Below are 25,649 nucleotides of genomic sequence, written 5' to 3'. Positions count from 1 at the left end.
AACGCTTTAAAAGATAAATACAATAAGTGGTTCAATGAAACTAAGCCAATTCCATACATACGCGAAAAAAGATATTTTGCGTTAATATATATGTGGAGAATTTAAAAAAAAATAAGGCAGTTAAAATCCATCATTTGTTCTAGAGGATCATAGACCTACACCCTTTTTAGACTATAGAGAATTGACATGGACTTAGTGACAAACTCTGCTTTTCTATGCAGATTTAAATAAAAGTGTTTTCTGTATTCACACATGTTAAGCCTTTTTCATTGGGAATGCGAATGCGTTATGTATGAAGATGCTCTTCATGAATTTGAACGGGAAATTTCGTTATGAAGTTTAAAGAGGAAATTAAAATGACTATTCGTAGATATTAACATTGTAATATTCTATCGAGTGGATAAGCCTAAGCAAGGCTAATTTACATATGTCTCTTCACGTAATGACAGTGAAAACACACGTTCACAATAACTTGAGCGCATGCACTACGTAGAAGCATTGCCACATGGTGTTCTTCAACTAATAAAAGTGACTTTTGACAGTTCCACAATTTATAGTATGAGAAGACGTATTTTCTGTATCCTTTAAAGTGTTCAAATCTCTTTTTGTTCTTTTCATTTCTCAGAAAAGAAAAACAAATTCACCAAGTATTCGAGAATAGCCTATCAAAAGCAATACGGTACAGCAAAGCCGTTTCCTTCCATGAACGAGGGTAGTGTTGATAATATTTTTGTTGAGGGAGGTATTTACTACGTGGCTCAGAAGGGTGATTCCAAGCAAACTCCTGATGTGCTAGAATCGTTAGAATCTTACAACGAAATTCTGAGTAGCCCCAAAACTAAGTCAAAAAGAAAGATTATCGAGGGGGAACCTGGGTATGGGAAATCAACAATTGGATTACAGTATCTCCATGACTGGTGTACTAAGAACCCTACATCTCCTCTCAAAGATGTAAAAATACTTATATATCTCCAGTTGAGGCAACTGGCAGGTGTGAAGTCTATATACACTGCCATAAAGAATTTCATAGTGCCCAAAGATGAAAACATGGATGAAGCTTGCATTCAGGAAATCCTCAGAGTATACAAAGAGTCTGTTGTCATGATATTTGACAGTTATGACGAGTATCCTGACAAGAATGAAACCGGAACAGATATCTCCTCTATCATTGAGATGGAAATGTTTCAAGATAGTATTGTCATGATACTTACCAGGACATTGAATATCCCGCCTAATTTACACCCCGAGACAAAAAGCATCAGATTAACAGGGTTTGGGGTTGCTGAACGTCGAAACTATGTCCTGAAGGTAGTGGATCGTAATAATGTCCAGTTGGCAGATTGGATCGAAGAACAGCTTCAGAGAAACCCCGTGTTAAAAGATCTCTGTCAGGTCCCTCTCTTGTTCACTATGGTTGCTCACACAGTACACAAGAGTCAAAATATTGAGGTTTTTAACTCATTAACCCGGTTTTTCAAATATCTGATCGCATGCTTTCATAACCATATGAAAAGCAAGAAAGGTGCTACCTCTGAGGTGCCTGCTTTTGAAACGAAACTACCTAAACTGTACCGTATTGTTTTCGAAGGCCTCACGCAGAGGAAACAACAGCTGTCATGGAAGACGACATATTTAGTTTCAGAACTTGGACAAGAGTTCTATGATTACTATATTGATCTTGGGATGTTGGCACAGGAAGAGGTCTTTGACATGTTGCAGTGTATACATCTGATAGAAGCACGGATGTCGCACAAAATCATCTGTGAGTTTTATGCCTCTCATCACCTGGTTCGGATTCTTAGTGAAGGTAAGTCTTCAGTACCGATAATATGCTGATTTGATGTGGAAGAAAATGAGTTAACTTAAGAGATGGAAGTATCGTTCGTATGATGTCTTTTTATGTACATAGGTAAAACAGCTTATCCTCCTCGTATCCCCACCCCATATTGTCTGCTGTGGGGTATGTAAATGAACATTCATACAACACGCGTGACAATGAAAGCAAAAAGTCATACTTTGAAGCTGACCCAGTTCAACATAAGACACATCTGGGTTTGGATCTTTTCCTTTTATGTTTGTTGTATTTTAAGACAAGAGTGTCGGAAAAAGCTCACTACACTGAATTTACCAAGAACATCTGGGTATTCTATGATGACATGAGTTTCCCTAGTGCTGTTAATGTGAAACCATTGTAAATACTTTTAATTTTGTTCTCATTACAAAACACGAGCTAGGAAAAAAATGATGCAGCCCCCCCCCCCACCCAAATACAAGTAAGAAATGTAAACCAGTGACTTCAGGATCAGAAGAAATATGCTTCACATTATTCTGTACTCGTCAGTTAAATAATCTTATCCCCACATATTGTCAAAATGCTTTTCTTGTGGCTAAAGTTGCTTAGCAAACTTACCGAGGTGAAGATCAAAACTATGCAAGTAAATATCAAAACCAGATCTCATCACCTTTCGTATCACAAAGATAAATTATTATAGTTGATAGAAGTCTTTACATGCATCTGGTGACAGTACAGTGAATGCAACTCGTTTGAAAAGATTTGTGTTTTTCTTTATTATGTTTCAAACCGTTATCAAAAGAGCAATGTAGTAATTGCCCAAAAAATCATGTTTGTACATAAGTATGAGTAGCAGCAGTGATATAAATGATTACATGTTCCTTGTAGTACTCAACTGTATATAAAGTCAACATAATCAAAAACGTATTAAAGTGAAGATTTTAAAGTTTGATAACATCTCATCTCGCAAAGATTTGACCTGGTAAATTATCACCATAACAATACACAAAATTTGAAAACGCAAACATATGCTGTGACTATCTTTATCCTAGGCAACTATAGTTCATGGAGACAAGAAGAGAAGCTTATCAATAACAGTTAAAGGGATCTGCAATTTGGTTATCATTGTAAGAGTGAAACATGTGACAACGGCAAACCTAATGTCAGACAAACCAAAAATACTATATTCACGGCTTCAGAAATTAAATCATCTTAATTTATTTCCTCTGAAAATTCTCTCTTATCTCTGAAATTGTTATTCAAAGCATGTAAACAATTTTGAGGGTCATATGCTGGGAAGTATTTGTCAAAACTGTAACCCATTCTAGCAGAGTAGAATTATAGAACTGCAACACTGATGATCTTTAAATATGTTTGCTAACTTACCTGAGGTCAATAGTAATAGTACATATGCACATTTATTTGCATAACAAAATTTGCACAGTAATCTGTTACTGAAAAGGAACTTAAGGTTGTACTCCATATTAATAAAGAAAGACTAACTTTAAACAATTTTAAAGATATAAAAACATAAAATAAATATGTTAATAGCCTGAAACCATGAATCAGAATGTCCCTTTTATACATTGCAATAACATGTTCAGGCCATACCACTCCAAATTTGAATCTTACTTCCAAAAGAATTGAAATGCCGTTTGTCTCAAAAAGTTAACTTTGTATGCCCCTTTTAATGGCGTTTGTAAGTGTGTTGGACTGTGGAATCGAGGATATGACAGTGTTACATTTTATTCAATTACTTTACTGGCCTAGTGAAATAGACCTGAAAAGACCATTGAAGAACACTCACTAGAACATAGCGATGTATATCAGTTATACAACTCAGACATGTCCTTATTGATGGGCAATGTTATCAAGGCCTGTTACAACACTTGAACTTCTTAATGCAAAATAATACAAGTAGGTCTGTTAAAGGATGTTACAAATTTTGCTGTTTGAGAGAAATACACTCTTTCCTGCATCCAATTTAATATTTTCTCTATAATATCTACCTAATGACCTCTGACAATTTGTCTGTGTTGTTTATTGTGCCCCCTCACAAGCAAAATTGTTACGACTAAGCAATGTGAACATCTAGCAGGGATGCATAATTGACTCATTCTTCCTTTTGGCCGTGGGTAACTTCATATTACATTGGACCTTAATTGACCCTACTTTTGGTAAGGATGAATTAACTCCTCACATGGTAACGATTTACAAGTAACATAAGCAATGAGATTACTGTGGTAAACCAGTCAGACTGACCTACATGAATGGAGTATCTAAATCAACCAATAAAGCATGCAATGAGGGCAGGTTTAAGGCTTATATTAATATCACTGGGCATGTGCTTCGACCTTTATTGCATCAATTAAGCATGTAATGAAGGTATGTGTAGGTTTGTTACGAATTCTGAGTATGTTGGTCTCACAAAATATAACATTACTTGTTAACAAATTTTCTGAGTTTCTGTCAGGCAAAGTGTAGCCTTCTCTGAACCTCAGATAGACCATTAATACTATATGTCATTCTGTCTACTTCTTAGCACAAATCTTGAACTTGAATCCATCCCTGATTTATGTTTTTAATGACAGTGTATGATGTCACAACACCATAAAACAAAACCTCGTTAACATACATCTTGTGAATGATAGTTTTAGAAATAATTATGTATACAATGATTACTTTCTAAATTGTAGGAAGAGTTGGTTCTACGAATAAGACAATGGAACATACACTATTGCAATGTGTCAGCAACTTGATATGATGCCTGCAATAAACTATACACATTAAATCCAGTATAATATGTCTGCTTGGATTGTAGGAGCGGCTTCAGCAGCGTCATCAATCAATGTAAAAGAAACCTTGAACAGCATAAACCCACTTGACCTGCAGTATATATATCGCTTTGCATGTGGACTCAACAAGTCAGCAGCAGACATCATCATCAAACATCTGAGCGAAACCAAAGAGGGACGTCAGTTTGCTATACTTTGCACGCTTGAACAAGAAGAAAAATCAGACCAATTCCTGCAGTCAGTTAAGGACTTGGTGTCAAGCTACATTGCCATTAAACCACATGATAGCAAATTGTTACAGAGGTCTACCATTCAAGTCCTTGAAGTTGCTTCAGCTAATCAGGTAATTTTCAATTTGTGAATTGATACTCTCAACACAAGAGAATGAGTTCTTAAGTATTAAAAGTTCATTACATCTTGGTTTAATTTATTCCGTATGTGTTACTCAACTTTGCTACTCACATTGTTTAGATTTCTATTACAAAGATTCGTAGCATTTGGCAGGCTCTCAAGACTGATTAATTAAAATATACCTAATGAGGATATAAAGACAACTGCTATAAGAGTCATTTGTTACTAATTATATAATGAAGTTGTTCATCTTTGATTTAATACCAAATTTCTAATTTGTTACTTTGAAGTCGAGTAAAATTAGCTCTAATATATAAATGTGTTTTGTCTTTGCTTTCACAATTGTCACAGCAACTTCATTCCCTCCTTTGCCATTATGCATCAACTTGATACCTCCCCTACCACCCCCCTACCACCCCCTCCCTCCCCCAGACACACACTTATAACATAATTACTGAATTACAGAATAACTTTACCAACCTAACATGTATACAAAATGTATTAAGGATTTAAGATGACATAACTTGTGAATCTTATGTAATTGTGTTGTATGATCTTCTGTGATATTTTCATAAAATGCTTGCTTATTATTATCCGTGACAACTATTTAATATGATGGGTTGATGACAACTACTTAATATGATGGGTTCAGTAGACCTTGTCATAAATAAAATTAAAATCCTCTCAACATGGAAACGGTGATATTGGAAAGCCCTTATTAGTATAAGATGCTCAAACGGCAATGAAACTGTTTCGTAATGAAACAATGAATGCCAGATAAACATTAAATTTGGTCAGATTTGAAAGATTAGAGATGTACTTGGCTATAATATAGAAATCAAATGAAAATGTACCCCTCTTGAATTTTACAATTATGGTACAATTTGTAGAGATGATGCTAAAATTATAGAGGGGAGTGGGATGTTGCTGGATGTGGGACTCTTCGATGGGGAAATTATCATTGAAGGATCACCTGGTAAATTATGGAGTAAAAATATCCACTTTTAACACATACATTATCATGAAGGAGGTGGATGATTGGGTGGTTGGATGGAATCAGGTGGTGGACCAAGCAGTCATTACCCTGCTCATGTTAAGTGTTCACACTTCTTTCAAGACCTGTGGTCTGCATGAAACTGGCAAATCTTTAAACATTCTGATCTCAGGACTGAATAATTGAAGTTTTCCTGATGATGAGAAGAAACAAATGCATTTGGTCATCAGTTATAATGTTATTATTTATTTACAACATCATCAAGTAGCAGAATTATGTCATGTAAAATTGTCAAACACATAAAAATACACAGCTATTATGAAAATATGGTACGCTACAATAGTTGCAAAAATTGAACTTAATATGTCATAAATGCTTCCAACGGTGAATTTACTCAACTAATACCAAAATAATTAAAATATAAACAAAGATTAACTTGCAATTGAGACAATTAGTGATTCTTCAATCAAACTTTTTTATAATATTGCTAGCAATCCACAGTCCGCTGTATTTAATTAACATAATTATAATGATGCAGTCCTGAAATAGAATGGAGCCTTAAAAAAAGACATGATGAAGGATTCTGGTCACATCATTTGGGAACCAATGGTTCACTATACTGTACATAGGTTGATGAATTTGTATGATTTCTCCAATTCTGACATTGTACTTTAATTGAGTTAAAGTACATTTTTTTTTATCTGCAGACTAAGATAAATACTGTTATATATGAAACTGTTGTTCTGTGCAGTCCTGGTGTGAGGGGGAGGGGTTGTGTGGGGGCTACAGTTTCATCTGAGAGACCAGTGGAATTTTTGATAAAATAATATACTTTGATTTGGAATAAACAAGTACTTATAAAAATGGGTCTGGTGACACAATTGTATGTTTCAACTGATTCCTCTCCACTTCCAGTAAGTAGCGTCGACGATGTCTTCATCACATTCAAAGTTGGTTCAGTCTTATTTCAAGATAAACGAATACAAGTTTTCTCTCCCCCGTGTTTTAAGTACTATAACCACAATAATGCGTTCCGTTAATGAAAATGGTATGCTGTTAAGATGTTGCTCTTTGACTGGCTTTATGGAATATTTGAATTATAAAAAGATAAGGTATCCGTTTCTCCCTTCAAACAATGTATAGCGTATAGTGGAATTTAATAAAAGGAAGGAATACGGTTTCTAAAGGCGATAACTTCGCAAAAAGATTACTATAAACAGTTTATGGTATTAAACATATTATGGGACTTTGTGTCAGATAGCGGTCGGATTTGGAAACTAAACAAATGTAACGGAACTTAAAGTTCCTGACATAAAAGAATATATATTATATAGCTCTCCTCTTCTCCGAACCCTCCCAGATCTCTCTATCTCCGTCTCCTCTTAAATGCTTCCTCCTACCTATCACCACAACTCTCTATAGGAATCTACTTTTGATTGTTTTCATAATTAATATAAGTACTTAAATAAATCATATCATTGTAATATTTAGAACAATGTCTTTTGATGATAATCTTTAAAGTATGGCTTACATGCCATTAGAGTTATTGCACTCGTCATACGTTACTGTTAACCAACTGTGTACGTATTTGCACCAATGAAACATAAGCACTCTTTTATGTCCCTTTCAAATCGACAATATTTTTACACTCCAAGTTTTTCTGAGCCCTGAAATTGAGAGAAATCAAAGACCCAATCAACTAATTGATCAAGTGGATTACTAACGTGTATTGAGCAGAGAGTTTGAATGTCCATGCTTTAAATCCATGCTAAAACTAATAGTTTGTTTCGTTTTCGGTCAGATTCCCATCACCAGCGTATGCCTTAACAAATCTTTCAAGGAGTGTGAGAAAGATGTTATTGTACTTCACTCTGGACTCAGATTGAATCAATTGTTGACGGTAGAGAAGATACACATAGAGACAGAGCAAGTAAATAAGGAGCCTAGGATACTTACAGAGGAAGACGTTACGATGATATTCCGTTATGGGCTACGTTCTGAACATTTAAAGGATCTGTCGTGAGTATAATGTAATGGTTACGATTTCTCACTTCTGAATGTTCAAACATGACAACAAAATTGATAGCAAACAAAACGTCGGAATAATTTAGCTTTCAGTTCATGTTTTCAACAAATATATTTATAATAATATCGGTAATTACCGTTGAAGTTTCATGTTTTCGTACTAGTTAAAACTAATATTTAGTGGAAGGTCACTTTTTATCGCAATAAAACGTAATAGGTATATTTATATATGATTCGCTCCCATAAACTGCGTTCAACCTAATATATGAGACTATTCCTTTTGATTCTATAGACGACGTAGAACTATAAACATGATGTTGACATCTTTGTAATTATAATGGGATAGGCTTTGTGTCCGTAAATGACAATCAACGGTGTACTCACATACGATAATGCAGTGTCTACTGTATTCATGCATAATAAAATGTATCTTTCCATATTTGAAATAAATAAATTATCGTTATGATGAGAAGTACTCATCGGTCATTCATCTGTTAATGCAAAAGAACATTATTTGAGATCAATTAACTACAGACTGCCGTTATCTGCAGAGCTATTTATTGAATGACAAACACTACTTACCCAACGTTTAGACTAATGCTCGTTATATCGTACGAGGTCGAATTTAAGCACCAGGATGATGTGTCTATGATATATTGTCATACTCTGTATATTGAGATAAATAAAAACAGACGAATGTGAGCTTCCGCGTGGTAAAAAAAAAGTATATAGATACTGAACACATTGTGAAATATCTGAAAAAATACATTTTCCTCTAGTTGTAGTGACAGATGCAGGGAACAGCGGACAGAACATTCGTGTACACAAGTGTAGAGTACAAGCAATATCCTCTGCCTTTCTAATCAATGTAGGCAGCCATAGAAGTACTTGCCTGCACTGACATGAGGTTCTTGTTAGTTTTTGCCTTCTTTCTGTAATTTGGGAGAACGTGTTTAATACATTAAACAAATCATTACAATTACATACAAAGCCATGCGCTGAACGGCTTATATTTATTTGCTAACCGCATGATTTGATTAAAGTATGCCATATTGAACTAGTAAGAAACAGAGCACCATGATCGTGTGTGCATGTTGCTACTGTCATACTGAATGGTAGTATATGTGTTGTAATTATCATGCAATGCACCCTCCATGTGAATATGACGCAAGGTGAAAATAAAGTACTGAACAAGTACAGTGTAGACTCCGCATAATATCGGAAAATATGTTCTTCGCACAAGCATCGACATATCAAATACAGACACGTGTTAGAGTTGTGTTCTCTGATCACTTGAGACCGACATAACTTTATATAACGCATCGCAATATAATGAGGTTGTCATAGCTCAATCAACGTGTTAATTTTAATAGATCGAGCAAGGGCCAAAAGCAGATCGATGGAGCTGAAATTAATTTCAAAGATGTCGGACGGGTAAATTAGAGGAAGCGTGTTATTTTGTATTTATTTACACATTTTGTGTTGTCGGTTTTGCTATTATTCCACCATCTATTTGGGTCTTATAGCAATATGCTTCATCCGGATACTAAACAGATTTCGTTTACCCGTGGTGTATTAGATATCACCCCCCCCCCCCCCCCTGTGAGAATGGTGCTTGTAAAACGTGATGGTATACAAAGCCCCCGTGGCCTTCCCTACTACAGTGTTATTTTCTTGTAGATGCTACCGTGGCCCAAATCGGAGAATGTAAATCTCTTTTTTTTTCATTAGTTCTATATTCAACTTTATTATCGACTTTACGGCGTTTATCAGAGCTTCAACTTATATGTTTTTCAAATGTTTTTACTGAACCGTCTACTCCACACAGTTTTAATGTTCTAAACTTTTCCAGGAATGTTGACATATCGAAATTTTGACTGTTCTAGCTGAAAAAAAAAAGTTTTTCAAAATCATACTTCTTTCTATTATGACTGTTATTTTGAGTTGTCAAGATAAAGTTGTCGACCATTTACGAATATTTCAGAGGAATTCAGGCTAATCAATGTATTCTCTTCTAGTGTTATTGGTGTATTATTGATTTTTCTGTTAGACGTTTTTGTTTTTTACTGACACTGTGATTTTGACGTAGCACCTACTTGTTTAAAAGGTGTAAGTTGACATCAATGTGATAACATACGTTCTCATGGGTACACAAGTAGATTAAAACGTGAATACGCTGCACTCAGATACGTGATTTGACATGAAACATATACATGTCAATACAAGAATGTGTAATAACAAACGGTGCTGAAAAATAGAGTTCATACCAACTGCGTCAGAGGTAAACCAACGTTTACTCAACACATCTAAAAGAACTGTTAACCATCCTCACGGGAGTGAAGATAACTTACCATAATTACGATTTTGTAGCGGAACTGGCATTCTGAAATAGCAATATAATGTTATATTATCAAATATATTAATTGCATCTCATAAAAAATAATACGATTGAGAATTCCATGATTTCTACCTTGTTTCTAATCCTTGTTTCTGATCTTAGTTAATTACAACCATGCTGGCTATACAGATTTTCCGGTCACAAACGGGTTTAATTCATTATAGCTTAATGTTTTTGAAAAATATTTATCTACGACCTCCGTCTTTCAGTAGATAAGAAGAATTTTAGTAGTTAGAATTCTTCATCAAATTACACGTTTGAGGTTATTCATGATATACTATGAACAGTAAAAAAAAATAGTCTATTTGTCTTTTTGGCGGTTTTTCCGACATTTATACAATAAATGTTGTAATGTTATTTACTTTGCTAGATTACTGTGTTAATTTACAATACATTTCTCCTTTTTCTTCTTCATTTCTACTTAAAAGGTTTGATAATTGTTTGCTGCCTCCCTCCTTTGCACCAGAATCAATTCCCGCGGAGATGAAATCTAGAGAAATTAAAGGTATTCGTGTATCGTCAAGTTAGTCAGTGTTCAATGAGTACTTCAGTTTATCAGGTTTTCTCATATAGTATTCATTAAATGATTGTATTAATTTTAGTGCGTACACAATTGAATCAGATATTACAAGTTGCAGGATGTGATTTGGTAAATTAATGATCGTATCATCTAAAAATTGGATTTATATAATTGGATTTATATATATAATAAAAATATATATATATATATATATATATAGAAGACGAAACTGAATGAATTAAATATGTCAGTTCCACCAACATATGTAATCTGTTCTTCTCTGTAGATGAATTATATTAGGATTGTTTATTCTCTTGCACACGTTTGTATTTCTGTCATCTTAGTGTCGTGGGGGAACTACGGTTACAGTCTGAATCTTCAATCCGGTGCTTGGAAGGTATGTTTTGTTTGTAGGTTACTTATTACCACAGATACTTTAATGGGTATGAAACCATTTGGGATAAAAACAAAATTGAATACTAGCTTGAAAGTTTTTAACATCACCTTATAGAGCATAATGAAACAATGGTGGAATGTCAAATATTTAATTTGGAATTCTGATGGACTGTTGTTTACATTAAGATATATATCATTTTATATGCAATGTGAAATGTTCTAACCAGTTAATAAAAATATCTAAATGATACATACAATACCAAACTCATATTTTCCATTTTTCACCAACATAAAGAACGATATACACATTCCATTTCATTACAATCTCTTTAACATTTACATTAACTGTAACGTGCTTGTATACGTTAATATTATTTCCATCGTGTAAACAATACCGACAAAGAAGTCTAAAATTGCTTACATGTAATGGCCACTTGAAACGATTGGACGATTCCAACGCCCTTTGAAATTGTAATCAGTCTTTACAGAAAAAATGACGTCAGCTTGTTTTCATTGTCATTCATATGGATATATTTTATGACGAATAAATCAAGGACATACCATACATTTCCTTCTGACTACTCATTGCCGTACTTAATCACACAATAATGTAGCATATTTAGGAGCGGCATATTCTGTTCAGTCAAAATTGTTCGTACAAAGAGTTCGAAAAATAGTGGTTCCATAACTATTAATTTGATCCACACTCACACCCGGATATGGCAATACCCGAGCGTTGAATATTGGTATAACAGCAAAACAATAACTCTATATACACGATGTAAATATTTGCAACAAATAACTGGTATGCCATGTTCAGATGCCGCCAGAAATTTTCCTTTGGGACATGGATTGGTTACGGTACCTAACCAATACATAATACATTTTGAGAAACACAACATAAAATTGTTGTACAACCATTCAACTGCAACAATATTCTCCCTACATTATGTCTAGTTTAAAAGAGTAAGTGTTCCCTGCATATTCGTTAGTAAACAGACATGATTCGTCTCTCAAATACTGTGCTAAGACGTTTTTCGATTTGCTTTTTTTTATTTTCCATATTAAGCAGTTCTGCAGATAACAGGAACTAGTATTTTTACTTTATTTTAAAAATGATTGTAGAAAGATATTATCTTCAATTTCTTTATAAACAATGATGACGTATTATTTACGCTACACTTTTGTTCGTAGAATATTATGTTTGCCTCTATGAGAATTCAGTTGTTTCAAACATATGGAACAGTATCTTATCTTGATCAATTAAAGTCTTATCATACATACCGACAAGATTGTAAAATTTGACGATCCCCCCACCCGGCCCTAACCGTCTAGTTGTTGCAAAATATAGCGTTTTTCAGCTTTGGAGAATACAGGTGTGTTATGGTTGCCGGCGTTGAATCATTTGTTTTGTCATCTGATGAGCTGCATTAAACAAAATATGTATTATGTCGTTTGAGTTTTGTTTACTTATTGTGTGTAGATTAAGATGCCGTTTTTCTACTTCAACAATACGGTTTATTATGCTGGTTACCGATTGTAACATTCAAAGTATATTTCATGTTTGGTTATCTAATTATAGCAAATAAATGAACGGAATCATCTATCAAACATTTTATTTTTAAAAAAAAATTGAAAAAACAAAGAAGTTGGCAACAAAACGCAAGAAAGCTGATATTAAATACAACATTAGCCATGAAAAGAAGGCAAATGGTCGTTTTAATTTCTTCAAATTGCCGTTTAATATCGAAGCAATGCTTTAATCTAAGTACAACGCGAAATTTCTATTCGAGAATAAATTTAAGTCAAAAAATATTGCGATTTCTCTGTTTGTACATATTACATTCTGGTACCACTACACAATTAAATAATCAAATTCGGCTTTGAGACTCAGTGTAGTTTGATTGAACTTCTGTCTTTGTCATACCTTAAGGAAAATATAAAAATATGTCTAATAAAAAATGGCTAGGAAATTAAAGTTATGTGAAACGATTGAATATTTTCTTTCTTTCATCTTTTACTTGGCAATCCTTCTCTGAGAGTTATCTGTCGAGATGTATTCGTCCCCCCCCCCCCCGATATATTCGAAGTTAGGATCTAAAGTCACGCAAACCAAAATACAGCTGATCATATGTATCATATTATAATTGTTATTTATTTCAACTTATATTATTTTTGTGTTATAATATCAGGTTGATGATGTAGATACAGTCAAGCGTTTATGCAAAGAGCTCGTGGCTATTCGCAAAAATGACAGTGAGTTACTACAGAGGTGTAATATACAGCTTCTCGAGAACGCATCTTACCATGACGTAAGTCAGTAACTTAAGTCAGTAATTATGTGTTATTGGTAAAGTAACAACAATACGATATTTAGCAGGTGCCTTCATCATTAATGTCCATTCAAGACAGTTTCTTTAAAATATCAGGTCGTTGTGGACGTAAAAGTACCATTGTACCGTTAATTAGCATTCACAATTTGTCGTAGAATAACAGTTGAATGCAGTTTTTAATGGCAGAACGTTAACACGGAATAACTGTCTTTAACGGTGAGTATAATAATTTGATATCCATTACTTACCCTTTCTTGTGAAATGACACGTTATTACTGTTTTCTTTACAATTGACATGCATTGGGACACTGTCCAGTTTCTAATTCTTAGTGAAGGTGTTTCATCAATTTTGTGGATTATATGGGTAAGGGGATTTCATTACTTAAATATGGACACAATGTATCTAATTAACATGTAAGTTGCTACAAATGTTGAAATGTTAGAAGTCCGACGACATTAATTCGCGGTTTGTAAGTACTGAAGGTTAAAAACTTATCTTCGTTTTGCACAAACTGTGTTATATTACACCTAAGCGCATCTGTTCTACCGTTCAAAGACATTTGTTTTAACAGTTCCCTAATTAACTACGCGCTCGATTTACTCTGCAGGAAATAAGTAGAATGCCTAGCACTTTTACTTGCGATGTGTTTCATTACATATGATTAATTGCTAATTGGGCATATAATTGTGTATGTACCAACACTTGGTTTGGCCTCATATTGAACGTAAACTATAAAAACACTATAATCCTTACGTTCGCTACTTTGACCAGAAACTCAGTCACAAACATATTGAGGTTAGTAATCAAACAATTTGCTTAATTACATATTTTATTATTGCATTCCACCCTCCGAGAAACGACGTAATGTTTTTAGTTTTGTTAAATTACCAACCGATGTCACATTTTTCAAAAACTCAACTGCACTCTTTCATTTAGTAACTCTAATAAGGGATTAACAATTTAGAAATATTAATCCGCTTCTCAAAGCCTTGACTATTTGCCATATTGCCACTTCCTGCTGAAGTAAGCAACGCAACCTGAAACAGTCTATTAACGGCTGTCGCAACATCACATTCGAACTTTACGGTTTTTTCGACAGTGGGAGTATATTTCAATCGTTATTTGTGTTTTTGTGTTTTGTGGCCATTACCAATAAGGGGGCTAATGATGACTCTCCGCTATGAATTAATTATCCGCTGAGTAGTTCAACAATCTTACATGTTTGCACAAGCTGGAAATCTATCTTTCCATAGACTACCTTATACAAGTCGCTGCCAATGAGAGGCGGCAACAAGAAAGAAATTACATTCACAACAAAAGAGAAATATGTGCTATGTTTCAGTACACATTAGGCGTTATAAGCGGTTCTGGGCTTTAATATGAACCGAGAAGGGCAACTCGCTATATAGCGCTTCGGTGAGACGTGCAAAGTGTTGCAAATAGCAAGGGGAGTGGGTGGAGCAGTTGTCGGGTACAGTGAAGCAGTTTACCCAAAAGGTATTCTACCATGATTCTTACTCGTATGCATTTGGTGGAAAGTGTCTCACGTCAGCAGTATAGCTTTGTCAGTTCAAAGGTGATCCGACGCCAAAAATTCTCCGACTCCCCTCCCCCCCCCCCCCCCATCGTCTGATTAAGGAAATACAAATATAAACCTGACAACATTTTAAGAATATATCCATTTTGAGAACGAACCGCAACTATGCCAAATTATGCCTCTTTAAAGTTGCATGCAAATTAGTTGTTTTGACAACTATATCGTTAGATTGCGTGATTGTTATATGTACATGACATTTTATCATCCTCCCACAATGCTCCATGTTGCAACCTCTCTTCAGAGAAGAAAGGTGCTGCCAAACCAAAACTGCAATGTTTGTCTAGTGTGAAAAAACATCAAAAGTATCGAACATTTTCACTTTTTGCTATACAGAATTGCGCCCTCTGTTACATTAAATTGCGTCAGAGATATCTCGCTAAATCCCTTATTATTTTAATGTTTACATCCCACTGGCATTGTCCTGTTAGAAACGTTCTTTCTATTACCAGACATAGAATAATGAGATCATAATAACTCACACATGGACAAAACCGCCAGCCTGAAGGACAGAAATACGATGTCTGAGGGCTTGTGGAATGGACTATGCACTGCAGGGGCAGGGAGATTTTGTGAAATAAACAATTTAAAGGAGAACTTAAAATATTTGCTTTAAAAGCTAAGCATTTTATTTGCATTATTTTAAATTGCGCACGAGTTTAGGATACGTTGCTCCCACAATGCACCCTAGTCCAACCTGTCTCCGTCGGTGCGATCAAAGTACACATGTATATAATTATGACATCCATTATTGATACGTTATAAGTGTATACGTGTGTGCTGTTTTCGAGTTGTAACATCTCTTAAAACTATCAACCTCAATTCTGACTATTTAATTAGAATGCTCCGATGATCGATAAATACTATACCAGGGAGTAGCTATCCACAAAGCATGAAAATGTATTTATTTAATCTAAATACTACCGAAACCGTTCTTTCAAAATTAATTAATTGCGAGATTGAAAAATACTATGATGTACAATGCCCTAGCCGTGTGTGTAAAGGTCCAACGTTGGTGCGCTTTACAGTAATTTTCATTATTGTACGAACCTAAAATGAAGTAGCGGGATTCGATGTAATAATTTTTGTTTAGAACTTCAAAAAAGAATGCCAATAGTGTATGTTGCACCTTTTGAAACCATGTTGAAGAAGTTTCAATTGTACCGCACATACGTGTAGTTTATTTACAATATACAATATAGCTTTTGCAATATCTATGTACAGGAGAGTGATTTTGAGAGCCCTTGATTTTTTCCGCCCTCGGGGTTCAAAAATCAAAACCCATATCCCCCACCCACCCCCCCCCCCCCCACCGTCCGGAAATAAACATGGTCCAAGCCCCTGTCCCGGTAGTTTACGATATAAATAGGAGACATTACAGTCTGCTTTCTTGTGTACTCTTTGCAAACCTGCGTTGTGATATAATGACGTACTCATATACAACATCTATCACTTACAAAGAGTTAATGTCGGTACCAATGAACTCGGCGCACTATCAAATATCAAATCCACATATCCGAAAAATAATGTCTATTGATTTTGTACTGCTTGAAACTAGAATGCTCTTTATGACGTAATCCTTCCCAACTATGTGCTGATGACGATATACATACAGTTACTTATCAATAGTATTTCAATTCCCGTCATAAAATCAAATTACGCAGTCTATCTGGATAGCACAATAAATTTAAATAAGTCTAGAATCTTTATATAGTTTCCCTTCTTAGTTTTTACATTGTGACCTGACTGTGGCTAAGTATTCATATTTCAGTTTAGCATGTCAGAGAGAACAGGTCGTAGAAATTGTAGCCGAGAATTAACTAATCGGCAGATTCCGTCGATTGTTTCTACAGTGTTACTTAATTTTCACAATCGATCGCTTCTCGAATCGAGCATTATTAATAACGGGGAAGAAACTACTGCTTAACCTTTGCAAACATATTTGACATGTGTAGAAACCTCGAACATTCCACTTGTGTTATTTTAGAACTGCGCCCTCTATCCAGTAAAGCTCTCCAGATTCATAATGATTCTGATGTACGAATATGGCAGAACTTTTCCTTGTTCAGGGTTCATACGTATGGCAAGCCGTTATAACATTAACCTCGCAATTCCACTTAAGTGAAGTACGTTTCACCTAGGTGGAATTAATTTCCACTTAAGTGATGTGCATTTCACTTAAGTGAAATCTAACTTTACTTAGATGGAATGCATTTTACTTAAGTGGAATGCATTTCACTAAAGCGGAATTAAATTCCACTTAAGTGAAATGTATTCCACTTAAATGGAATTGTGAGGTATATGATTAAAACGGCTTGCCATACATACGCTATCAGGGGAGGAATGACCTAGAACATATGTACAGACGTTGTTCAGCAATCTCACCGAATTCTAAGTTTCAACATTTTAGTGCTTACATCGCAGTTACATTGTGATATACCCCAATTTGGGGCAGTAGCACTTCCTGCTGAAGGAACCAACGCGACCTGAAACAGTCTATACGCGATCTCAGAACATTAGCGGCTGTAGCAACATCACTTTCGAATTTTAACGGATTTTCGACAGTAGATTTTCGACAGGGAGTATATCTCAATCGTTATTTTGTGTTTTGTGGCCATTACCAATAAGGGGGCTATTGATGACTCTCCGCTATGAATTAATTATCCGCTGAGGAGTTCAACAATCTTACATGTTTGCACAAGATGGAAATCCATCTTTCCATAGACTACCTTATAAAAAGGCGCTGCCAATGAGAGGCGGCAACACGGAAGAAATTACAAACACAACAAAGGAGAACTATCTGCTGTGTATCAGTACTTATTTGACGTTATAAACAGTTCTGAGCTTTAATATGAAGCGAGAAGGGCAACTCGCTATATAGCGCTTCGGTGAGACGAACAAAGTGTTGCAAGTAGCAAGGGGAGGGGTGGGGTGGCAGTTGGCGGGTACAGTGAAAGCATTTTATCCAAAAGGTATTCTACAATGATTCTTACTCGTATGCATTTAGTAGAAAGTCTCTCATGATAGCAGTATAACGTTGTCAGTTCAGAGGTGATCCGACGCCAAAAATTCTCCGACTCGCCCACCCCCCCCCCCCCCCATCGTCTGATTAAAGAAATACAAATATAACCTCACAACATATTAAGAATATATCCATTACGAACACGAATCGCAACTATGCGTTGTGTCTGCAAATTATGCCTCTTTAAAGTTGCATGCAAATTAGTTGTTTTGACAACTATAGCGTTAGATTGCGTGATTGTTAATTGTACATGACAGTATAATCCTCCCACAATGCTCCATGTTGCAACCTCTCTTCAGACTAGAAAAGTGCTTCTAAAGCAAAACTGATATGTTTGTCTAGTGTGAAAAAAACATCAAAAGTATATCGAACATTTTCACTTTTTGCTATACAGAATTGCGCCCTCTGTTACATTAATTTGCGTCAGAGAAATCTCGCTGAATCCTTTATTATTTGTATGTTTACATTCCACTGGCATTGTCCTGTTATAAACGCTCTTTCTATTACCAGAAATAGAATAATGAGATCATAATAACTCACACATGGACAAAACCGCCAGCCTGAAGGACAGAAATACGATGTCTGAGGGTTTGTTGAATGGACTATGCACTGCAGGGGCAGGGAGATTTTGTGAAATAAACAATTTAAAGGAGAACTTAAAATATTTGCTTTAAAAGCTAAGCATTTTATTTGCATTATTTTAAATTGCGCACGAGTTTAGGATACGTTGCTCCCACAATGCACCCTAGTCCAACCTGTCTCCGTCGGTGCGTTCAAAGTACATATGCATATAAATGACAGCCATTATTGATACGTTATAAGTGTATACGTGTGTGCTGTTTTCGAGGTGTGACATCTCTTAAAACTATCAACCTCAATTCTGACTATTTAATTAGAATGCTCCGATGATCGATAAATACTATACCAGGGAGTAGCTATCCACAAAGCATGAAAATGTATTTATTTAATCTAAATACGACCGAAACCGTTCATTCAAAATTAATTAATTGCGAGATTGAAAAATACTATGATGTACAATGCCGTAACCGTGTGTGTGTGTAAAGGTCCAACGTTGGTGCGCTTTACAGTAATTTTCATTACTGTACGAACCTAAAATGAAGTAGCGGGATTCGATGTAATAATTTTTTTTAGAACTTCAAAAAAGAATGCCAATATAATATGTTGCACCTTTTGAAACCATGTTGAAGAAGTTTCAATTGTACCGCACATACTTGTAGTTTAATTATGTACTGTACAATATAGCTTTTGCAATATCTATGTACAGGAGAGTGATTTTGAGAGCCCTTGATTTTTTTTTTGCCCTCGGGATTCAAAAATCAAAACCCATAACCCCACCCCCCCCCCCTCCCCACCCCCACCGTCCGGAAATAAACATGGTCCAGGCCCCTGTCCCGGTAGTTTACGATATAAATAGGAGACATTACAGTCTGCTTTCTTGTGTACTCTTTGCAAACCTGCGTTGTGATATAATGACGTACTCATATACAACATCTATCACTTACAAAGAGTTAATGTCGGTACCAATGAACTCGGCGCACTATCAAATATCAAATCCACATATCCGAAAAATAATGTCTATTGATTTTGTACTGCTTGAACGTAGCATGCTCTTTATGACGTAGTCCTTCCCAACTATGTGCTGATGACGATATACATACAGTTACTTATCAATAGTATTTCAATTCCCGTCATAAAATCAAATTACGCAGTCTATCTGGATAGCAGAATAAATTTAAATAAGTCTAGAATCTTTATATAGTTTCCCTTCTTAGTTTTTACATTGTGACCTGACTGTGGCTAAGGATTCATATTTCAGTAAAGCATTTAAGAGGGAACAGGTCGTAGAAATTGTAGCCGAGAATTAACTAATCGGCAGATTCCGTCGATTGTTTCTACAGTGTTACTTAATTTTCACAATCGATCGCTTCTCGAATCGCGTATCATTAATAACGGGGAAGAAACTACTGCTTAACCTTTGCAAATATATTTGACACGTGTAGAAACCTCGAATATTCCACTTGTGTTATTTTAGAACTGCGCCCTCTATCCAGTAAAGCTCTCCAGATTCATAATGATTCTGATGTACGAATATGGCAGAACTTTTCCTTGTTCAGGGTTCATACGTATGGCAAGCCGTTATAACATTAACCTCGCAATTCCACTTAAGTGAAGTACGTTTCACTTAGGTGGAATTAATTTCCACTTAAGTGATGTGCATTTCACTTAAGTGAAATCTAACTTCACTTAGATGGAATGCATTTCACTTAAGTGGAATGCATTTCACTAAAGCGGAATTAAATTCCACTTAAGTGAAATGTATTCCACTTAAATGGAATTGTGAGGTATATGATTAAAACGGCTTGCCATACATACGCTATCAGGGGAGGAATGACCTAGAACGTATGTACAGACGTTGTTCAGCAATCTCACCGAAATCTAAGTTTCAACATTTTAGTGCTTACATCGCAGTTGCATTGTGCTATTAGTGACTGTTCTTGTATACTCAGAAATACAAATAAATCATAATAGTCTCCGTATGGACCCGACTGAAGTAAGGAATTATCATGATATCCCGTGGTGGGGAGGGGGCAAGGGTTAGGCTATGCTCAATTCTTCAGCCCCAAATAATTCAAAGTTTATGAAGCCGGTGTTCATATCCTTGTAGCACATTAGCTAGTTTCTGTACTGTGGCTTTCCTAACAACCGGCACCGCCAAATTGTAATATGTAAACTTATAATATAATATGACACTTTTAAATAAAATGTATTAAGGTTATGAACGTTGAGAAAGACACCAACTGTTATTAAAACAAGCTTCGACTCGGCTATAACAATTTGTCGCTCTGCACTTCCTCTACCAAAACAAGATTTTTCCCTCCTTTCATGTAATACTTATTTTATCTTATCGTGTTTTTCCTGAAGGCGGCGAATATAATGCAAATACTGGGCTATAAAACTGACTGCCCTCAAAGCAATACATTCCCTATCTCCCCGCCCGGACAGATACACCCAGCATAGTCATGGAGAACTAACCCCTCCCCGAGCATACCCGTAAACGAACTATATACATACAAAATCATGTATCCCGTACTCTTCACTGTATACAACCCCACCCCCCCCCCCCTCCCCTTATCGAAAACCACAAATTGCCTTCATTACGCCATGTTTTCTACGTAAGAATGTCAAGGTTACTACAGACAAAGATAATACACCTTCCGAAGGCGGAATGTTATTGCTATACTGTAGTAGACGACGATACGTGTGTTTGTGTAACTGTTGTTTACTGTTAATATTTGTCTGTGATCACATTGTATCGTTTTCTATCGGGTTTCTATACGATACGATAACCACTGCACTAGCGATGCTTTCAAAGCGGTTGCATCCATTGTTGGTTGTTACTGAAGACCCTATGCAGGTAAGTGCATGTAAAGCTTGAACTTGTGTAAACTGTTGTCAGAATTATGGATAGGAACTTGTGTCACTGCATTGTATGGTAATTGTCGATTTTATTATTTTTGTATATAATTTTGTAGACACTACGGCAACCGCTTAAACTTAAAGTTTGCTGTCATGTAACTTAACATTAGGGCCTACACAGAACGCTGTGCATACATACATCATTGTAATGACAGGAGCAACTGCATACACGTAGAAATGTACTGAACCATAACTGAGATTAAATATAGCGAAAATCTTATAGGGATACAATATAATTTATATAAATATATTTTCGGTTAACTTAAAATGCAGTGTAGCCTGTGCAGATGTTGACAAGGTTGATTTATTTCTTATTCCTGAATAATTCATTCGGCACGGAACACCCTTGTGGTAGGAAATAATTCCTTTTACGACTTTGAGGTGCTTTGTGTTAACGGTCAACGTTATGTGAAGTTGCTTTTAAATGCTTAACGTCTCGTATAGGGTCTAGGCCTAATTGTATCGTCGGTTTAGTGTAACGTTTATGTTAGAAGAAGGAACCAAGAGTGGGCCTAGCATCAGTGGGCCTAGGTGCGCGTTATACAATAATTGTGCTTGGCATATCCATTATGGCATTAGTATAGTTAGATATCAAGGTAAGCGACCGATTGCACACATGATAAGAGGCAGCTTCTATTTCTAATATAGACTAGTGCGAAAGTCTCATTAGGCCTAGGCAAAACTGATTGTTATAGATAACTTGAAGATCGGCACTTTAAGCACCATTGACCTATTCTAGACTGATAAAAATATGATTGCAATAATCAGGAGGAGTAGATAAGTCTCGGGCTTAATTAGTTACTTACACGAACATTCTTCGGTGAGCGATGACACAATTTAGCAACGTTAATCGTTAGTGTACGCCTTGTTTATATGCTGCGTTAACTTAATCACATATCAAGTTACGTGGCTTCATAATAAATTCAACATAAATTCTGCACAAAATGTTTGCATACAAATCAAATAAAAATAACCAAAGTCAGAAAAAATGCATACTAAAATCAGTGTGGCAGAGAAGAACTTGTTACTCCCCACTATTCTAGGCCGAGTGTGTTATGAATTCTCGGGAGATGTTTTCCTCTGTGGCGGGTTGTCAACGTGAGAGTTGTGGGCAAGCGTCGGCTGCTTTGACTGGATCGCCTTGCTCTGCAGTTTCATTCTGGCCAAGGAGAAAGTAACGTACACTTTATATGGCTAAATTAAATAGGTCTGTGGAACAAGTAGGCCTACAGTATAGTCAGTATTGCGAAGTTCGCCATACTGCGAAGTTCGGGCACCCTAAGAAATACACGATTTTCACCATGAAAACCTACAGGAAGAGCCAAATTTCACCAAAAAGTACGAAGCTACAGTTATTTTCTCTCCAAAATGACCCGTGTGCAAGAAATTACTTACATATTTGTCAATAAAATGACGAAGATCTATGAAGTCTGTTATAATTACTGAAAGAGCAACTGCGCCACCAATTTTTACCAGCGCCACACTGTGGGTTGCGTGTCCGAACTTCGCAATACTCTAGCAAGAAATACCAGTTCCACAATCACGAAGAATCTTCTTGGAAAACAACGTGAAAACAGTTTGCAGGAAAGAAAGTTTGGCTGTGTATCGTACTATAACAAAATTCTCCCACCATATGAAGTATATTTTCAAATGATTTATACCAGAAGATTTAGTTTTGGGGTGTTTTAAGTCTTAAGTGGCCGAACTTCGAAGTCACCATCCTACTACTAATAGGATATATACACTTGCGAGGAGAAATTTGTAAACCGATTAGATTCATACCTTATTAACTTTTAACAATATAGCGAGTCTGAGAGAAATACACAGTAATAAGCTATACTGCCCACACATGACAATTACTGTATTAGACCTTTGCCTACATATTTACGTACTGGACAATGATATGACTCGTCAAGTTGTGCTTTAATCTAAACATGCAGCCGTGATTTGTAAAAATGTAATTCGGGTTGTTTTGAGCATATTCTTATACACCAGTGGTGAAAGGTAAGATATTGTATTGCACCAGGAAATGCTACTCCAAATAAGGTAATAATTAATAATATATGCAACATTATATTTAAATCGCTGGAGATTTTATGGAATGAAACAAATGTGTCAGATGGATGTATTTTTCCAATAAAAGTAAAATTATTCATTACACCGCATATTTTTGTTTTCCTTCTTATATTTCGACTTTGGACAATTTGTTCATGTTAAAAGAAACCAAAATGGTTCCAATCACATTAATTTCTAACCTGGATTGTAAGCAAATACAATTATATCTTAATACTACAAGGGTAGGTACGTGTGACAGGGTCACCGTTACACCGTGAGTAATAAAACCTTACTCAAAATACATAGCTAGGAGTCGAACATAGCCCAATGATGTTATATTTATAGTGCATTGTTATCACTTTATTAGGTCAATAAAACAGTCTGCTCTAAATAATTCATATTGCAACTTTAGTTTTTTGTTATGTTAATTTTTTAGGATAACTTGTCCAAAATATATGAATTTGTTTTAATGCAACATTATTTTCTGTTTTGTTTTAATACAATAATATTCGGAAAGGAATAAATAGTAAAATTTACATCATTAATAATTCAAGCACCAATTGCAGGTTACACTGTAATTGAAGCTATTAAATGATCTTACCATAAGAACATGTGAGAGTTGAAAGTTAAATTGAGCGATCATAATAATCCTGGTATTTCTCTCACTGCAGATACCAATATCTCAACTATTACTGAAGTGGTCGTACAGTAAGGTAGATAAAGGTGATATCGTGATCCAATCTGGTCTTTGTTTACCAACCCTCTCGACACTGGAGAAGTTATTTGTAAATGCAAAAGCAGCAGAACTTACTGAGGAAGACGTGATTGGACTATTGAACTATGGAGTACAGTCTAGGAGATTCCAAGAATTATGGTGAGTACAAGAAATTGATATGGAGAAGAAAAATGATCACAATAACTTAAATAAGGTCTAAACCTAAGTCTTGAATGTGTGTATGTTGGTTAACATTAATGTCCTTATGCAGGCATATACATAAAAGAAGACGAAGACGAAATATATATTTATCATACTTCTACAGGTTTGGTTAAAATGATAAAGAAAGACAGCAATTTCACATAATGCATTTGAACAGCCAATATGATAATTGGCTAATAGCTATAAGACCCTTTCCTCTTAGATTCAGCTTCTGAATGTTAGTCCGACCAACAGGTATACCATTCCCTGATAGATTTTTGAGATGAAAAATTACCCTAGTTTTACTCATGACACAGCAGAATATAATTATCAATTATGAAAGGCAGCTACAGTTTATGTACTCTTTTTGCAAAAAATCAAAGGACTGAATAATAATTTATTTTAATTATATAAAAATGAAGATAATAATGATAACAATAAATGACACCGATTTTGATGTGATTGCATCATCAAAATTATCCAAAATGATACCCATAAGAATCAACAGCTTCTTCTAAATTTGTAACGCTGATATGTTTTGGGGAAGGATGGCAGATGTTATAAACAATACAATAGTAATAAAAATACTTCTCCACCAACAAATGACAACCGGGACAGTTTTACGGTAAAATGTGTACAGTTTAAATCTTAGTTAAACAGATATGTGAAAGACATTTTATCACGGGGTAGTTTATTATAACCGAGCCTCATACCTGTCACGAGGCGGGTATATCACAAGTAGGATCAAGGGCATAGGAACCGGGGGGCTGGGGGCGCCAGCCCCCCAGTGAAACATATGGAGGGGCGTAAGTATCATTCCGCCCCCCCCCCCCCCGCTTCGCAAGTCAGAAAACCCCTTTTTCATTTTCAAATGAGAAAAAAAATCTCATTTGGAGCACCAAATTGCATCTAAGGCCAGGTGAAAATGCAAAATTATATACAAAATGGAGTGGGTGGGT

The 25,649-nt window shown here is 35.5% G+C and overlaps 1 protein-coding gene across 3 annotated transcripts in view; it reads left to right on the top strand.

Moving 5' to 3' along the window:
- LOC139982803 (uncharacterized) overlaps window positions 1–25,649 on the top strand; it is a 65,118-nt gene that overhangs the window by 23,163 nt on the left and 16,306 nt on the right. For all 3 annotated transcript variants that reach the window (XM_071995896.1, XM_071995897.1, XM_071995898.1), the window contains exons 5-11: window positions 626–1,807; window positions 4,614–4,930; window positions 7,734–7,951; window positions 10,784–10,860; window positions 11,220–11,272; window positions 13,464–13,583; window positions 24,446–24,648. In XM_071995896.1, coding sequence (XP_071851997.1) covers window positions 626–1,807; window positions 4,614–4,930; window positions 7,734–7,951; window positions 10,784–10,860; window positions 11,220–11,272; window positions 13,464–13,583; window positions 24,446–24,648 — 2,170 coding nt within the window. The remainder of the gene's footprint in view (window positions 1–625; window positions 1,808–4,613; window positions 4,931–7,733; window positions 7,952–10,783; window positions 10,861–11,219; window positions 11,273–13,463; window positions 13,584–24,445; window positions 24,649–25,649) is intronic.

The sequence above is a fragment of the Apostichopus japonicus genome, chromosome 16 (genome assembly GCF_037975245.1).
Source record: "Apostichopus japonicus isolate 1M-3 chromosome 16, ASM3797524v1, whole genome shotgun sequence".
Taxonomy (NCBI): domain Eukaryota; kingdom Metazoa; phylum Echinodermata; class Holothuroidea; order Aspidochirotida; family Stichopodidae; genus Apostichopus; species Apostichopus japonicus.
The sequence above is the reverse complement of the archived record's forward strand: the minus strand, read 5'-3'. Positions and strand labels throughout refer to the sequence as shown.